This window comes from Melospiza melodia, chromosome 8 (assembly GCF_035770615.1).
Source record: "Melospiza melodia melodia isolate bMelMel2 chromosome 8, bMelMel2.pri, whole genome shotgun sequence".
Classification (NCBI taxonomy): Eukaryota; Metazoa; Chordata; class Aves; order Passeriformes; family Passerellidae; genus Melospiza; species Melospiza melodia.
This window is the reverse complement of record NC_086201.1, coordinates 20,188,120-20,203,352: the sequence shown is the minus strand read 5'-3', so window position 1 is coordinate 20,203,352 and position 15,233 is coordinate 20,188,120. Positions and strand designations below refer to the sequence as shown.

Below are 15,233 nucleotides of genomic sequence, written 5' to 3'. Positions count from 1 at the left end.
GTCAAGATACCAGCCCTAAAGTGTTTTCACGTTTTTCTCAGACAAAGTCTATTTCAGGAAGACAATCATAGGAATAATAGTTAATAAAAAAATTAAACAAAATATACCAGCTTGGAGTTAGCATAACCATTTCTATGAATTATATACAACTGCCTTTTAAAAAAATAATAAGAAATTAATATAACCAGATTAGCTGGAGATGATGACTTTGATGGTCCTCTCTTGTGTTTATACACACTGTGTTTACCATACTTCATAAACTAAATATGCCCACAGTCAGCATGAGGATGCTTCTAAAACAAACAAGTCAACAGCAACAAAGCCAGCTCAATTGTTTTGTTGCCTCTAGCAGTGAGTGCTGTATACTCATACAAACTTCATGACCAAAACTTTTCACCACTGAACTGCCCTGCAGCAAGGCAAGCATCCTCCCACGTGCAACTGAAAGACCAGCGTGTGTAAAATGTAATTTTGTATCATACAAACATTCCTTCTCACGGGATATAAACAATAACACATGATCTATTACACCAAAACCAGGCAGGATTGCCGAGTATGAACAGCAGGTACACAAAACACTCCTACTCTCCTCCAATTTTTCCCTCACTCCCCAGTCTTTCTCTGTCCCTTCTAATTACCCAGTCATGTAACATTCACAATTCCCAAAGCAAGGACAAAAAAAGCAGAATTAAAATTATTAGCTCAACACAAGAACATGAAAACACATAAACACTGGGCAAGCCTAATGCCATTATTTTTTTAAACTCCTGATAAAACTATGACTGATTCAGAGAAGTGTGTTGTAAAACATTCATGATAGTCAAGTTGTCTCTCACATAAAATAAGTCTTTCTCCTTTCTTCCTGCTGCCTGATGTCATCTCTCCATTAATCATGCCTTTATTTATACAAGTTGGTGTTTAAAACAACCACCTCACAAGAAAAGTTCAAGTAAATTAGAAATAACAAAATCAGATCAACAAGATCAGTCATGTGAATAAATGCAAAGTAAATAAATGCAAAATAAATGCCAGTGGTCATTCCAGCAAGTCTGTGCCTCCACATAAGCAAAAAAACTTCAGCAATAAAGCCATAAGACTTTGGAGCAGCTATCAATTGACAATATCATTTAAATTTATGAGCCCTGCATCAACTTATGAGGAACAACTTGCACTATTCATATAAGCTAAGGCAAACAAAACAAAAATCATGCCCTTTACTTTTTGTACAGATCACCATGTACATGCTATATAGCACTATTTAATTTCATTACAAAATAAAAATTGCCACAGAGTAAGACAGATTCCCAAGTAAGTCCTTTTCTGTATTAAATCCTCAGAGTGAGATGAAGTGCCCTTTCACCTCTGTATTTTTTCAACTATCTCACACACTTCAAAGTGTGACTAATGAAGGGTAGCTGATTGTCCTGCTGCTTGCTGACAGCCACCAAACGCTGTCTGCCCCTCTCCCGAGCGAGCCAGCTGCTTTTTCAGACTGCCGGCCTTCACCCAGCGATGGACACAAACAGTCCTACGCGGATGCCTTGGCATCACAGTGCTGATTGCAGGAAGCGCTTTTCTCTCCCACTAGGCACCAGCTATACTTGGGAGAGTCAGCAGCCCGAGAGCCACTGCTGCGGGCACCGAGCTCTCCGTGACCGCCGCTGCTCCGGCTCCTCCGGGCCCCGCTGCCCAGCAGGGCCGGCCGCCAGGTCCCGGCGTTATCACGGATAACGGGATAACGTTAACACGGGTTCTGGGCACGTCGGTTCCCGCGGAGGCCGCGCCCGGGGCTCACCGCCGCCTCAGCCGAGCGCCCCCTCCCCGCAGCCCCATTCACGGGCCCACCTGCCGCTGGCAGACGACCAGGGCCAGCCCCGCGCACCTGCGCTGGCCGCAGCGCCGCCACCCCGCAGGCACAGATTCCACGATCAGGCTCCGGCCACAATCCTCTTCCAAGCGGCCGACGCCGGGGCGAGGCCGGCCCGGGGCGGGAGCGGGATGCCCGGCACCGGCACCGGCGCCGTGAGGGAGCGGCCCCCGCCGGGCGCAGCGGGGCGGGACGAGCGCCAGGAGGGGGCCTGAGGGGGCACGCGCGGGCTCGCGAGGCAGGGCGAGCTCAGGGCGCGCGCGAAGATCGCCAGGTACGCCACGCACCCCGGCCCTTGCGAACAACACGACGGCGGCCGGACGCTTTTTTTTTTTTTTTTTTTTTTTGTTACCTATTTTTTTTTTTTTTACCTTTTTACCTTTTCTTTTATTTTTTGTTACCTTTTTACCTTTTTGTGGTAACATCTGCAGCCACCCTCGCGCCAGTGCCACCTCCCTCCCTGCCCGCGCTGAACACACGTGAGACTCCCGCAAGGACGCGGCCGCACCCCCGGGGCAGCCGCCGGCAGCGCGGGCTCCTTCTCCCAGCGAAAGGAACGCGCTCCCTGGCAGGCGGCCCCGCTCCGCGGCGGGACAGTCGAGCGAGGAAAATAACATACAAGAGTAAAAATCAGTTCCGAAGCGCTACTCAGCGCACCTGAGACACTATTCCAGCTGCTGCCCAGCGGTGCTGGCCCCGGCAGAGGGCGGCCAAGGGCAGCGCCGCCGTGCCCGACTGGCAACCGGGCCCGACGGCCTTGGTGCGACCGCCCGCGGACAGGGCAGGGAGACAGGCGGCTGCTCGCGGGTGCCTGGCACCTGCGGCCCCGCCTGGGCTGCATCAGGCGCCGTTAGGGACTGCCGCGTGGAAGGACGTACCGTGGGCGCCTTCAGCAATTGCTGTACAAAACACGCGTGCTAAGCAGAATGTCGCCCCTCCGCGTCAAATGTTACGGAGATTTCACTGGAAAGCTCTGCCACTCTGGCACAGAGAGCGGGTTACTGATCTCCTGCGATGTGCACGCTCTCCCGGGGGCACAATAACTGAGAAGGATCCCAAACGCGGCCGCCCAGCTCCACCCGCGTGGGGATGCCCGTTTAGGGGGGACCGATACGCGGATCTTTCCCTGGGGTTGACGGCCAGACGGGGGCACACGCCAGAGCACAGCACGGCAGAAGCGGCCGGGCTGAGCCGCCCCGTCCAACCAGAGGTGCAGCAGCCTGAGCCCAGCGACGGGGAAGGTCCCGGTCCCGGCGGCCCCGCGGCCGCTCGTCCCCACGCCCGGCGCCGCTCCCGTCCCGCACTCCGCGAGCCCGCGGGGCGCCCGTGCGGGCGGGCTCCCCATTGGCTGTTGCTAGGTGACGTACGCCGCGCCACGTGACCGGTGTTAAATGCCGTCCCGGCGGCGCGCGGCGCGCACAGTCCGTCCCGCTGGCGGCGGCGGGAGCGCGGCTGCACCGCCCCGGCGGAGCGCGGCGAGGCTCGCCATGGTGGCGCGGCTCTGACCGCCTGCCCCCGGTGGGGACGGCCGCGGGGCGGCGACCCGTGCCCCGGCGGGCGGGGGCGCGGGATGACGGGCGTGCTGGAGAGTCTGATGCCGGACATGCACACCAGCCAGATCTCCGCCGGCAGCTACCACCAGCACGGCGTCCTGCACAAGCCGCAGGAGTCCCCCACGCTGCCCGTCTCCACGGCCACCGACAGCAGCTACTACACCAACCAGCAGCACGGGGCAGCGGGCGGGCCGCCCTACGGCCCCGTGAGCTCCTACCCCTACGCGGGCGGCGGCACCGCCCCCTACTCTGCCAAGGCCGCCTACGACGTGGGTTACGGGGGCGCCTACGGCTCCTACGGGCCCTACGGCAGCAGGGCCTCCCCGGCCAACAATGACTCTGGTACGTCCGAGCCCCGCGAGGGGGACGGCTCGGTGAGCCTGGCGAGGCGGCGATGGGGGCTCCGGACACGGGGTGGGCCGGGAGAGCGCTCGCTCCCGGCGGGTCGCCCCGACGGGGAGGGCGGTGATGCCGAGCTGCGAGCAGGGCCCGAGGTGGCGGGGGCGCCTCGCCTCACTGGGGTTGCCGTTTCTGCCGCAGCAGAGAAGGAAGACTGCGAGCCGGAGATCAGGATCGTGAACGGGAAACCGAAGAAAGTGCGGAAGCCCCGGACCATCTACTCCAGCTTCCAGCTGGCGGCTCTGCAGCGGCGCTTCCAGAAAACCCAGTACCTCGCCCTGCCCGAGAGAGCGGAGCTGGCGGCTTCCCTCGGCCTCACCCAGACGCAGGTAAGGCCTTTCCGCCGCGGGGTCCCGGGCGCGTCCCGCCCGGCCGGGGCCTGTCGCCCTCCGCGGAGTCGGGTGCGAGCGTGGGAGGAAGGCCGGCCCATGGCGCCTCGACGGCCCGCGCTGGGAGTGCAGGCGCGGCGGCAGCGCCGCTGAGGCAGCGCCGGGAGTGCTCGGGGCTGCGAAAGCTGCGCGTCCCTGCCCCGTCGCGGGCGGTCTGGGCGCCGGGAAGGCGCCGCAGAGGCAGCGGCCGCCTGACGCCCCTCTCCCCGCAGGTAAAGATCTGGTTTCAGAACCGCCGCTCCAAGTTCAAGAAGATGTGGAAAAGCGGAGAGATCCCAGCGGAGCCGCCTCCCCGCCGCAGTTCTTCGCCACCGTCTCCCTCCTCGCCCCCCGCCTGGGACTTCGCTCCGCACCCACGTACCGCGGGCGGCGCCGGCACCGCCAGCCCCAGCCCCGCCGCCGCCTTCCTCGGTAGTTACTCGTGGTACCCGCCGGCCCCCGCCGGCCCGGCGCACCTGCCGGCGGCCGCTCCCCTCCCGCAGCCGGCGCAGCCCCCGCATCACCACGGCAGCGGCAACATCTTCTAGGCGCCGTAGTAGAGACTTGAGCCTGCGGGCCGCACCCGGCAGCCGCGGGGCACCGACGTGCAGCACTGGTGTTTTGGTGAAGCCTGGCTCCGGCCTCGGCCATCCCGGCGGAGAGGAAACTGCTCCGCGCCTCGTCCCGCCCCGTTGCTGCCGCCGGCGGGGCCCGTGTGCATTCGGCCCCGTGGGGTCCTCCCTCCCTCCCGCCGTGAAAACAACCACGCTGCGAAACGTGTACTCACCTCCCTCCCTCTTCTCCGTCTATCTTCCTCCTCTTCCCCGGCATTTTCATCAAACCATCGGTGCAGAACTCTGGTTAACTTTACTTTTTATTTTTTTAAAGTTGACAGGTGCCTTTGCGGATAACCTCACGTTGATGCTGGGGATTAAAAAAATAAAACGATTAAAAAAAAAAAAGATAAATAATTTTTATATGTAGATTTAAAACAGAAGCCTCCCGTGTTTGAGGTATCCGTTCTAGCCGTGAACGAAACGGGGGCGGGGGCCGGCCGCAGGCGGCGGTGCCGGTGCGGCTCCCGCCCGTGCGCTGCCTCCGGGCTGGTTTCGTGCCCCGACGGGGCTTCCGCGCGTCGGGCGCCAGCCGCAGCCAGCTCTCCTCTCCAGCCCCCCCTCCACTCTACCCCCGCCGGCGGCAACCGAGCCACTGACATGCCCCTGATCTCTTTGATGTCTAGCGTCGTGAAGAAAAAAAAAAAGTATTTTTGGTTATTTATTATGGAAAACTTATACACTCATTAATGTTTCTTTTACAATAAGCAGAGAGTATTTAAATAAATTATTGTTTCCATGGTGCCCACGCTGAGTTTTTGGGGGATGGGGAAATTTGAGGGTGTCGATTCGGACCCGGGCGTTCGCTGGGAGGGAGAGCCGCGTCCCCTCCACCCCCTCCCCATTGTAACAGTTGCCGCAAGCCCGCAACTTCCCTCCTCCTTCCCCTCTTTCCCGTCTACAATAAAATCTCGCCCCTGACAGTGTTCTTGGCGAGGCCATGAATCACTCAGCGCTGCCTGCAGCAGCCCAGAGCCGCCCCCCTTCCCCCTTTCCCGCCTGCTGGCGCCAGCGACATTTCACCCGGGACAGACTGCTGCCGTCTCACAGCTTCCCGTGGCTGTCCGGAGGGCTTCGGGGCAGAGCCGTGCCCGGGATTCGCCGTGCCCGGAGCTGCACCTCGGGCGCAGCCCCGACCCAGAGGCATTTCGCCTTGCCCCTCCGGCAATGGCAACCAGGCCGGTAACCTGCACGGGATCTTTGCTAAGGCCAGAGCTGGTGGCTGCCCCAAGCCCCTCTGGGGTACTTCGAGGGCTGGAGGCGCCGACTGCTCTCTCTCTGAGATGTGCCCCTTGAGGACTGGACCCCTCAAGATGTTCCCCTTTGGGATGCAGCCCTTCAGCTTCATCCCGCCTAGCCGAAATCCTCTGGGATGTGCCTCGTAAGGGCAGCATCCCTCCAGGCTGAACCCCTTTCCAGGCAGCACCCCGTCCAAGTTGCAGCTTCATGGGATGCATCCTTCGAGGGCTGGACCCCTCTGGAACGCTCCCTTGCGCCCCTCTGAGCTGAACCTCACTTTGATGGCCTTTGCTGCACCCTTTGGGGCCGCCCCGCCCGGGATGTCCCCTCCCGGCTGTGCCCCCCAAGCTGTAACTCTGAGGGCACACCCCTATGGGCTGCACCCCTGGAGGCGCTGCTGCTGGAGATGCAAAAGCGGCGGAAGGAAGGGATCCCTGGCCTCCATTACCACGAGGACCCCGCCATTCTTGGAGGGGACACGGAGAGAGAGAGCCGTGATGAAGATCCCATTGCAGACAAGAAGGCTCAGGCCAGCTTGCCCGGGGTCGGGAATGGCCAGCCTGGCCGAGGCTCTTCCTTGGCATGGGGAGCTCGGGCGGGGCCGGGGAAGGCGGAGGGGGGCGGCCTCACAAGGAGACACGTCGGGAGGAAGGGGGAAAGAAGGGGGAAAAGAGGGAGGGGGAAAGAAGGGGGGAAAGCGGGAGGGCAGATTGCTTCTGAGAGCTTGGGGAAAGCTTGGGGGCAAGGGGAGGCGGAGGTCGAAGGAGGCATGAAGAAAAGCGAAGAATGACGGGGGGATGTTGGAAGAGGAGAGTCGGGTGCAAAGAAAGCGAGAAGAGGGAGTGGGAGAGACAAAGGGGAAAGAGGATCTGCCCTCCAGTGCCGACTCTGACCCGGCGGCGAGGATGGGGACAAGAGTCCAGAACCGTCCCAAGAAACAGCGGGGCCGACTCATCCCGTATCCCTCCCCTCCTTCACCCTCCTGCCGGCCGCGGGCCACTGGTGGCAGTGGCCTCAGTCGCCCGCTCGGACCGGGGATCAGAAACTTCCCCGCTGGCGGAGGGCGAAGCGCCGGGGCGGCGAGGCCGGAGCGGGGCGGCAGCGCGGCGAGCAGCACCGTGGAGCCCCGCGGCCCCGTGGTCCCGCAGGAGCTGTGCTCCCGGCAGCGCGGTGTTCCCGCGGGCTACGGCTGCTGGGGGGGAACGGGGGGAAAAGTGGGATACACGCCATGGGCAGGTGACAAGTTTTGCTAAATCAGTCGTCTGGGATGCACGAGGAAGCCGTGGGCGCCGGCCACGATCGGGACGGAGATGATTCCCGTTCCCTCCCTGTCCCCCACCGCTTCCAAAGGCGCTTCTCGCAGTTAAATAAAGTTCCCCCCAAACATCTGCGCGCCGGTCTCTCCTGGCCCGGTGTCTCCAGTCCGATGTAGCATTGCGGTTCGGGGTGTTGCTCGGTCCCGTGGGGTCTGGCAGGATGCCGACAGCTACGTGGCGTCCCTGGGACAGGGACCTACCCAACGGGGGAACGCTACCAGCGGTAGGGGAGCAGAGCACACCACACCCAGTACGGGAGCCTCCGCGCTTTCTTTCTGTTATTTAGTAATTTTTTATTTATTTATTACTATTTATTTGCTCTCTGCTGGTACAGTCCTCTCTGGGCTGTCCGCACTCAGTGTATGCGATAGGGTTTTTCGTCCCCGTATCCCCCAGAGCCCTCCCAGGGTCCGTATCTCCCCCGCTGTTCGCATCCCAGATGCGGCTCACGCCGTGCGGGGGTCGGCGACGGCGGCGGATGCAGAGGCGCGGTGCCGCTCCCGCACGCCCCGCAAATGCACACGTATAGAGATATGCGTCTGTTTGTAACCTGTTTTCTCCTGCTCTTTTCCCGTCCGATGGGACGGGGCAGGCACCGCTGAGAACCGCGATCCCCCTCACAAGCTGCACGGGGACCGGCCTCCCGGAGCCGGCCAAAGCCGCGGGGAGCAGGAAAACCGGGGGGCGAGAGATGCCCCGGCCCCCGCAGCCCTCCGGGAAGGGACGCTGAGCGGGGGAGGGAGCCTGCCGGGGGTTCTGGGACCATTCTACCCCACGTCCCAGCGCCGAGGTTCCCCCTGCCGCCCCCCGCCGGGCCTGGTCCCGGCTCCGGGCCGGGGGAGAGGCTGAGCGGGGCCGGTCCCGGGGGGGCGACCGGGGTAAGTGACGGTTCCGCCACCAGCCTGGTCCGGGAGGGCGGCACGGCAGCCGCCCGGCCGAGGGGGCACCCTCTGCCCCCCCCGGAGCACGGGCGGGGCCGGCCGGGCTTGTACCGTGGGGAGGCAATTTACTCATTTGCCCGGTGAAAAGAGAAAGCACGAGAAATTCAATTAAAGCGGCTCTGGCAAAAGGAGTTATTTGAGGCATGAATGTCTCCCCTAAAGCTGCAGCAATCATGTGGCATTAGACACTTCCGGAATCCTATAGCCAACTTGAAAAATCCCAGACCCCTTTTTTCCCTAATTTTTGCTCTGATCTGTAATTTTATCCACATTTGCACTAGTTTGAGCATTCTGGCTCTCCCATCTGAAAGCCTGCAATTACTATATAATTCTTCGCAATTTCACATGTCCTAATATGGACTGTAATTTTTGCGCAAGACAATTTCCTGCTATTTCAAGCATCAACATTGTCAAAGTTGTATGTACATAATAAATGGGAATATCAATGCATAGTTTTTAGCATAACATCTTGACTCCTCGATAATTATATCCGTTCGGAGCCTACGCAGAATTAGCCTGAATTGCATGGTAACTGCTGCTGCTTTAAAATTTTTAAAAATTACTCATAATTTTCCCAAAGATTACCAAGATCTCGAGTGCACAATGTCATCAGCGTAATGAAGAGTAAACATTTATGCTAATAATCTGCAATTTTTTTCATCAGCTATAAAGACAGAGGCTATATAGCAGAAAATTTCAGTCATATTCTGCAAGAGCAGAGCTGCAAAAAGGCTGCTGCGCTCAGAGGCATGTGCATCTCTGGGGGATCTCAATCCACATTTGCACTCTCAGGATATTATTATTGTGCTCGGCTTCTTTTTTTTTTTTTTTTCGCTTTCTTTCTCCCTCCCCGATCCTCTCCCTCTCTCTCACGCTCTCTCGTTCTTCTAACTTTCGTAGCAAAAAGCCGCGTTCGGTCCTTTGGTTTGGTTGTAAAGCAAAGACTTGTGCCCAGAGCCTCAGGGACTGAGGCGGAAGGTAAGGGTGGCGACACAGGCTCCTTTCTCGCGGGGGTAGGTGAGTGTGCGGGGCGCGGGCCGGGAGAGGGGGGGAATTACCGGCGGCGGCTCCGCCGACCCAGTCTCCCCGCAAACTGCCCGCCGGCGGCACCGGGGCGAGGAAGGGAGCGGGGCCGCGGGTCGGGCGACGGGGATGCCGCGCACGGCCGAGCCGAGCCGAGCCGTGCCGGGGCGCCCCGCGGGCCGAGCCGGGCGCAGCGCGGAGCCCGGCGCGGGCACTGCGGCGCGGGGCACTCGCCGCCCGGGACTGCCAGGGGCTGCCGGCGCCCGCGGGCGCTCGTTCTCGGCCGTGGTTTCGTGGTGTGCGTGTGTCGGTCCCTTGCGAAGGGGAGCGTTACTGCCCGGTCCGGAGCCGGAAGGCGGGCGGGAAAGGCGCCGGTGCGGAGGGGGACATGGCACTTTTTCACTGGCATGAGAGTGGCGGTGGCGGCAGGAGCGGGGTTAGGAGGGCGGCAGCGGGGAGAGCGGAGCGGGCGGCGGCGGGGATTTCTTATCCCCCTCTGTCAAACGAAGGGAGCAAATTCCCAATGCAAACGGGCTTGGGCTCTGATATTTGATTTTTTTTTTTCTAGTTTCAGGGGCCGCTCTGTGCTCTGCAATTAGATTGACACATGTACAACATCCCCAGCTATTCAAGGGGGTTCGCAGGGACACTCCAAGGGGATTTTTTTTCCCTTTTTCTTTTTGGGTGGAAGATATTAAAGAGGTATCTGTTGTTTGGCAATTTTGCTAAGTCTGTCTTCATTACTTCAACATTGTGCATTTGCTAATTTGGAAGCCCCTTCCTATTGACAGCTCTGCTCCATACACCTGCAAGCAATTTGCAGAGCTCCAATATAGGAGAATTGCAGAGATGGCAGCTCGCACCTATTTTATTTTTTTTTTCTTCGCTTTTCTCAATGCACAGCAAATTTGGCTTTCAGTGCGTTATCTCTTTTGTTAATGCAAAAAGATTCCCTGGGCGAAAAAATTGCTCATAATTACCAGAGAGATGGGGAAACTGCATTAGAATAAATAAACCTGAAATTACTGTAATTATGTTGTGTTTGATGGGCTCGGCTTGTAATCAAGAAGAGAATACAGTGAAATGATGCTGACCCTCTTGGGTTTGCAGCTGTACGCGCACTTTGGGGTCTTTTTTTGCAGAAAAGAGTCATTTTGATCATCATTAAGCTGTGTGTAACCTATTTCAGAAGTGTTTGAAAATGAGGGGCACTTTTTTTTTTTTTCCCCAACAAGGAAAAATATATCCCAAAATTACATTTTGCCATTTACGGGCACATCCATAAGGTTGTATTTGCCGGGTGACAATTGGTAAAGGTATAATATTCGAAATCAGAGCTTAATCATTGTAATGAGGTATTGTTTCAATATAAGCACCTTTGGATTATTCATAGTTTAATTAATATCCTCATTATGAAAATCTTCGAATCAGATATTTGATGAACTACTTGTCAGCAACAAGGCAGAATTAATTAGGCCTGTATTGAGATTAACATTTTCAAATGTACAATTATAATAGCCTCTAACTCAAGACCGCCTCGCTGAGAGAAAACTGATAATTTCTCTATTTGAACTGTTAGCAAGACATTATTGAATTAGGAGAAGCTGATATATCTTTAAAGCCCTCCGAGCTGCTTGACCACCCCTCTTTGGCCCGGTCGGAGGCGTTTGGTCAGCGGCAGAGCCGCCGCGGGAGCTGTGTGGCTCCTGGGGCGCTGCGCGGCCGCGGAGCCCTCCGGCTCGCTCGGCACTTCGGGCCGCTCGGGAGCAGGCTCGGGCCGCGGCACTGCGGGAAACGCGGGCGTTTGCCGTGTGCGATCCCGCTCCCCGCGGGCCGCCTGTGCGCCGGGGAGGATGCTGCACCGCCGCGCCCCGGGGAGTGGGCGCGTACCTCGGGCCGAGTGAGCGCGGCCCCCGCGGGGCTGCACAGCCGATCCCCCGCGCAGGGACGCGCACGGACAGCCGGCCGAGCCCAGCAGCTGCCGACTGCTCCGCTCTGCAGCGCTTTATCCGCCTCAGCAATAGCCACCGGTTGTGCCGGCGCTGAGCCAGCCCGGGAGCGGGCACGGCTCGGTCCGGGGCTGGATGACCGCGGCGGTACCGGCACAGCTTCGCCTCCCGGGGAACGCCTGGGCGGGCAGCCGGCTCGGCTGTTGGGACGGGGGCCGGGGCTCTCCCGGCTTGAGCACATCCCCTTCCCGCCCCAGCAGCTGCGCCCGGTTACCCCCGGCTCCGAGCGGCCCCTCCGCCGAGGGTCCCCCGATTGACCATCGGAGTTAGGCTGCCGCCGCCTAGCTGGGCGCGGCTGGGCGCACGGGGACAGGCTGCCCTGTCCGGGCCGCGTCGCTCCTCCGTCTCGCCTCCCGGTCACGGCCACCGCCGTCCCGCCGCGGAGCGCGTAGCCCGGCCCGGAGCCCGCTGTCGGCCGCGCTACGGGACAGGGAGCATGCGTGTCGCTTTTTCCAAACCATAATTTTACTGTCTCAAAGAAACTTTATAACTTATGTACAAAGATTTGTGTGGGTTTTTTTCCATTTTCTCCCCCAGATACAAAGCAATAAGTTAACATTCTCAATATAAAACTAAACTTTGACATATAGAACACTAAACACAGCCGAGCTCAGTTTATCACATTTTCCGAATTTCACAAGTAAAATGTCAAGATCTCAGTACACAAAGCATCATGTTTTACAGCCACACGAAACAGAACAGAAATAATAATTATAATTATAATAATAATTAAAAAAGGCTAAATTTGTGCAACATGTTTACAGAACAATAATAATAATAATTAAGAATAAAATATGTACAGCGAGTAGCTCCTGCACGTCGATTTGTGCATTTCACCTTCGGGCCGGCTTTGCGAGGGGAGGCCGCGCCGGGACTGCGCGGGTGTGCCCGCCTGCCCGCCCTCCCGGTGGGTCCCCCCCGCCGCCCTCCGGGCTCTCGTTCCGTCCTCTGCGCCTTGCTTCACCTCAGCAAAGCGCCGGCAGCTGCCGCAATTCCACTTCAGAGTACCAAACAATGTGCATTTATTTCCTTTGTTAAATACTCGAGAAATGCAAATCATTCGGACCAAAACTTTCTACAGCAGCGAAGTATAAAAGTTACTGTAAAAGTTAAAATCGCATCCTTCCCTCGCGGTGATTTATTCGGGGAGAGGGGGGGGGAACGGGACGACGGACCGTCTGTGGTTTTGTTTAAACTGTGCGTCCAAGCAGTACACTCAGCAAGCTGAGTTTGTTTCTAGCACTCTCATAGTGGTAATTTAAATCAATAAATAAACCCCCTATCTTCCCCTTTTAACAACAACAAAAAAATATACAGATGGATAGTGAAAGGTACAGAAAATGTCGCGGGAAAGAAGCTCTGGTAAATTGTACAGCTTCCTTCCCCCTTGCAATTTAAGAAACGGTCAGATCGGAGTAGTAAATAAATGACCTACATTTCAACAGACACAGACAGACAGACAGGACAGAGGAGAGGGCTTCCCCGCCCCCCAGACATCTTTTTCTGATTGTCCCACAAAGCCGCGGCCGGCGCTCGCTCTGCTCCCAGGCTGTTGTGCGGTGCTCGGGGCCGCTCCGTCAGCTGTCAGCGGTGGGAACCGGCCCGCATCACATCTGTGCTCTCCTGCACCGAGCTACCGTGCAGCGTCCTAATGGCTGGATGGGCAAGAGACCTCCTGTTTGTTTGTTTGCTTCGGTTTCTTTTCTTTTTATTTTTAATTCTCTCTCACTTTCCCCCTCTTTTTTTTTTTTTAATTTCTTTTATTTGACTTAGTTTATTTTTTTGTTTTGTTTTGGTTTGTTTTGGTTTTTTGTATGTTTTTTTTTTTTCCTGTAACAATTTTAATTATTTTCGGGACCGATGGTGCTTGCATTAGGGGAAAACGTATATATAATCACATCAGTTGCGGCTGCTGCATAGCTTCTTGGTGGGCCGAAGGGTACCACGACGTGTAGCTGGGGATGTAGGTGCCCGGGGTCCCCGACGAGGCCTTACCGGAGGCGGAGGTGGTGTTCCACACTGGAGGCACGGGTGGCGAGCTGCCCGAGAGAGCCCTGCCGTTGGTCAAGGCGCTGCTCTCCAGGGCGGCCCCTCCTTGCTTCATCAGCTTCTTGAATTTGGAGCGCTTGTTCTGAAACCAAATCTTCACCTGCAAAGGGGAACGGAGCAGGGTTCAGCACCCCTCGGTACGGTCCAGCATCCCTCCATCCCTCCCAGGGCACGACGGACCCCCGCACCCGGCGGCCCCGCAGCTTCTCTCCCTCATTCCCCCCGCGACTGCTGTGTTATTTTGTGACTCCAAGGCACCCAGGAGGAGCCCCTGGGCCCTCTCCAGCGGGCTCTGCGGGGGCTTCCCCAGCACCGGGAGCGCCCCGCGGCGGGACGGGTGTCGCCCCGGGCCCCGCTGCCCACGGCTGTGACCAGTGCGCCTTACGCGCGTGGTCTCCCACGCCGACGGTGGGGACACGGAGGGGACACGGGAGAGGGGCCGGAGCTGTACCTGGGTCTGGGTGAGTCCCAGAGATGCTGCGAGCTCGGCTCTTTCGGGGAGAGCCAGGTACTGAGTCTGCTGGAACCTCCTGTTCAAAGCCTGTAGCTGCAAACTGGAGTAAATAGTCCTGGGTTTGCGGATTTTTTTCCCTTTCCCGTTAAAGCGAACTTCCCCTCCTTCTACCACAGTGCTTTTCTCCGATTCGGCCCCTACAAACAACAAACGACGCAGAATAAATAATAATAATAGCAGCAATAGCAATAATAGTAGCAACAGTAATAGCAGCAGCAGCAGTAACAATAACAACAGCAACATCGACAATAACAATAATGAGAAGGAAGAAAAGTGAAGCTCGAGTAACGCTAACAAAGGCTCCGGGCGATTATGGCAGCCCAGGCTTCTTCCCAGCGAAAGTTTGCTATTTTTACAGGCTGCAGTTTAGGTTTAATTACCCTTAATTGCATACATTGTTTATAGCGCTACGCAATAAATAATTACGAAGACTAATACGTGCACATCTGGGTTGGTTTCTTTTCCAGCCAAGCATTGTGCGCTCTGTGTATTGGTCCCCTGTGATTTTCAGCCTCTCTTGACTAATATTTTGTAATTTAATTTAATTTTTTCCCCCGATAGATTTTTTTTTTTTAATACAACACCCTCCCTCCCGCCTTGCCTTCCCTCCTCCCCTCCCCCCCTCCCCAAAGCCGAGTGCACCTACCTGTCTCCTCTAACCGGGTCTGAGTCAGGCTGGAGCTGTTGGGGTAGGACTGCACTGAACTGATGTAGGGGTTGGTCGAGTGGCTGCTGACCGAGTTCACATAGGGGTAGCCCAGCGGTCGGGAGAAGGACGAAGCTGTGCTGTACGAGCTGTCAGGCTGAGAGTGGCCCGCGGAGTGTAAACAGTGCATGGAATAGTGTCCGTGGGACATGGGAGAAGGAGACATTTGCTGGCTGGGCGGCCCAAACTCCATAAAGACAGCCTTCCCTGAGACGGGGCTATTTAGACTCTCTGGCATGGTAGTCATGGTCATTTCTTGTCGCTTGGTCTGTGTGTGTGTTCTCTCTTCAGCTTGCCTTTTTGGGGTCTGTTGTGTTTCTCAGGACAGGAAAGAACCCAATTTAAGCGAAACAGGGTTTTTCACTTTCCATTCATAAGAAAATGGAGTTTGTCTCTTTGAAAAGTCTAAGCATGATGCTGTAGATCTACACAAACTCGCCTAAAAGCTTTGACTCAGCCAAGTCTATGAATATTCATGAGACGGTGGAGCTGATTGGTCCGCCGTCTTGCATAATCGCTTTGGATTGGTCCGAGGCGCTCGGGGCTCGCCCGGACCCCGGCGAGCGCGGAGAGCCGGGCTGGCAGCGCCGCGCTTGCCCGAGCGCCGGCGGCGGCCGCACGCCCGCCCCGCTCCC

At 57.3% G+C, this 15,233-nt stretch overlaps 2 protein-coding genes across 4 annotated transcripts; one reads left to right on the top strand and one right to left on the bottom strand.

Moving 5' to 3' along the window:
- The first annotated feature begins 3,399 nt into the window (after nucleotides 1-3,399).
- DLX2 (distal-less homeobox 2) lies at nucleotides 3,400-5,544 on the top strand. 2 transcript variants are annotated; one of them, XM_063161371.1, is made up of 3 exons: nucleotides 3,400-3,762; nucleotides 3,964-4,148; nucleotides 4,421-5,544. In XM_063161371.1, the coding sequence occupies exons 1-3, from the start codon at nucleotides 3,438-3,440 to the stop codon at nucleotides 4,733-4,735; spliced, it is 825 nt and encodes a 274-aa protein (XP_063017441.1). In that variant the 5' UTR covers nucleotides 3,400-3,437; the 3' UTR covers nucleotides 4,736-5,544. The 2 variants fall into 2 exon arrangements, with proteins under 2 accessions (XP_063017441.1, XP_063017440.1); XM_063161370.1 differs by having other exon boundaries at nucleotides 3,961-4,148.
- Nucleotides 5,545-11,930: 6,386 nt separating this feature from the next.
- Nucleotides 11,931-15,144, bottom strand: DLX1 (distal-less homeobox 1). 2 transcript variants are annotated; one of them, XM_063162138.1, is made up of 4 exons: nucleotides 14,539-15,144; nucleotides 13,830-14,029; nucleotides 13,325-13,478; nucleotides 11,931-12,984 (listed from the first exon to the last, which is right to left on the bottom strand). In XM_063162138.1, exons 1-4 carry the CDS (start codon nucleotides 14,849-14,851, stop codon nucleotides 12,914-12,916), a joined length of 738 nt encoding a protein of 245 aa, XP_063018208.1. In that variant the 5' UTR covers nucleotides 14,852-15,144; the 3' UTR covers nucleotides 11,931-12,913. The 2 variants fall into 2 exon arrangements, with proteins under 2 accessions (XP_063018208.1, XP_063018207.1); XM_063162137.1 differs by lacking the exon at nucleotides 11,931-12,984 and having other exon boundaries at nucleotides 13,069-13,478; nucleotides 14,539-15,143.
- Between the last annotated feature and the right edge of the window lie 89 nt (nucleotides 15,145-15,233).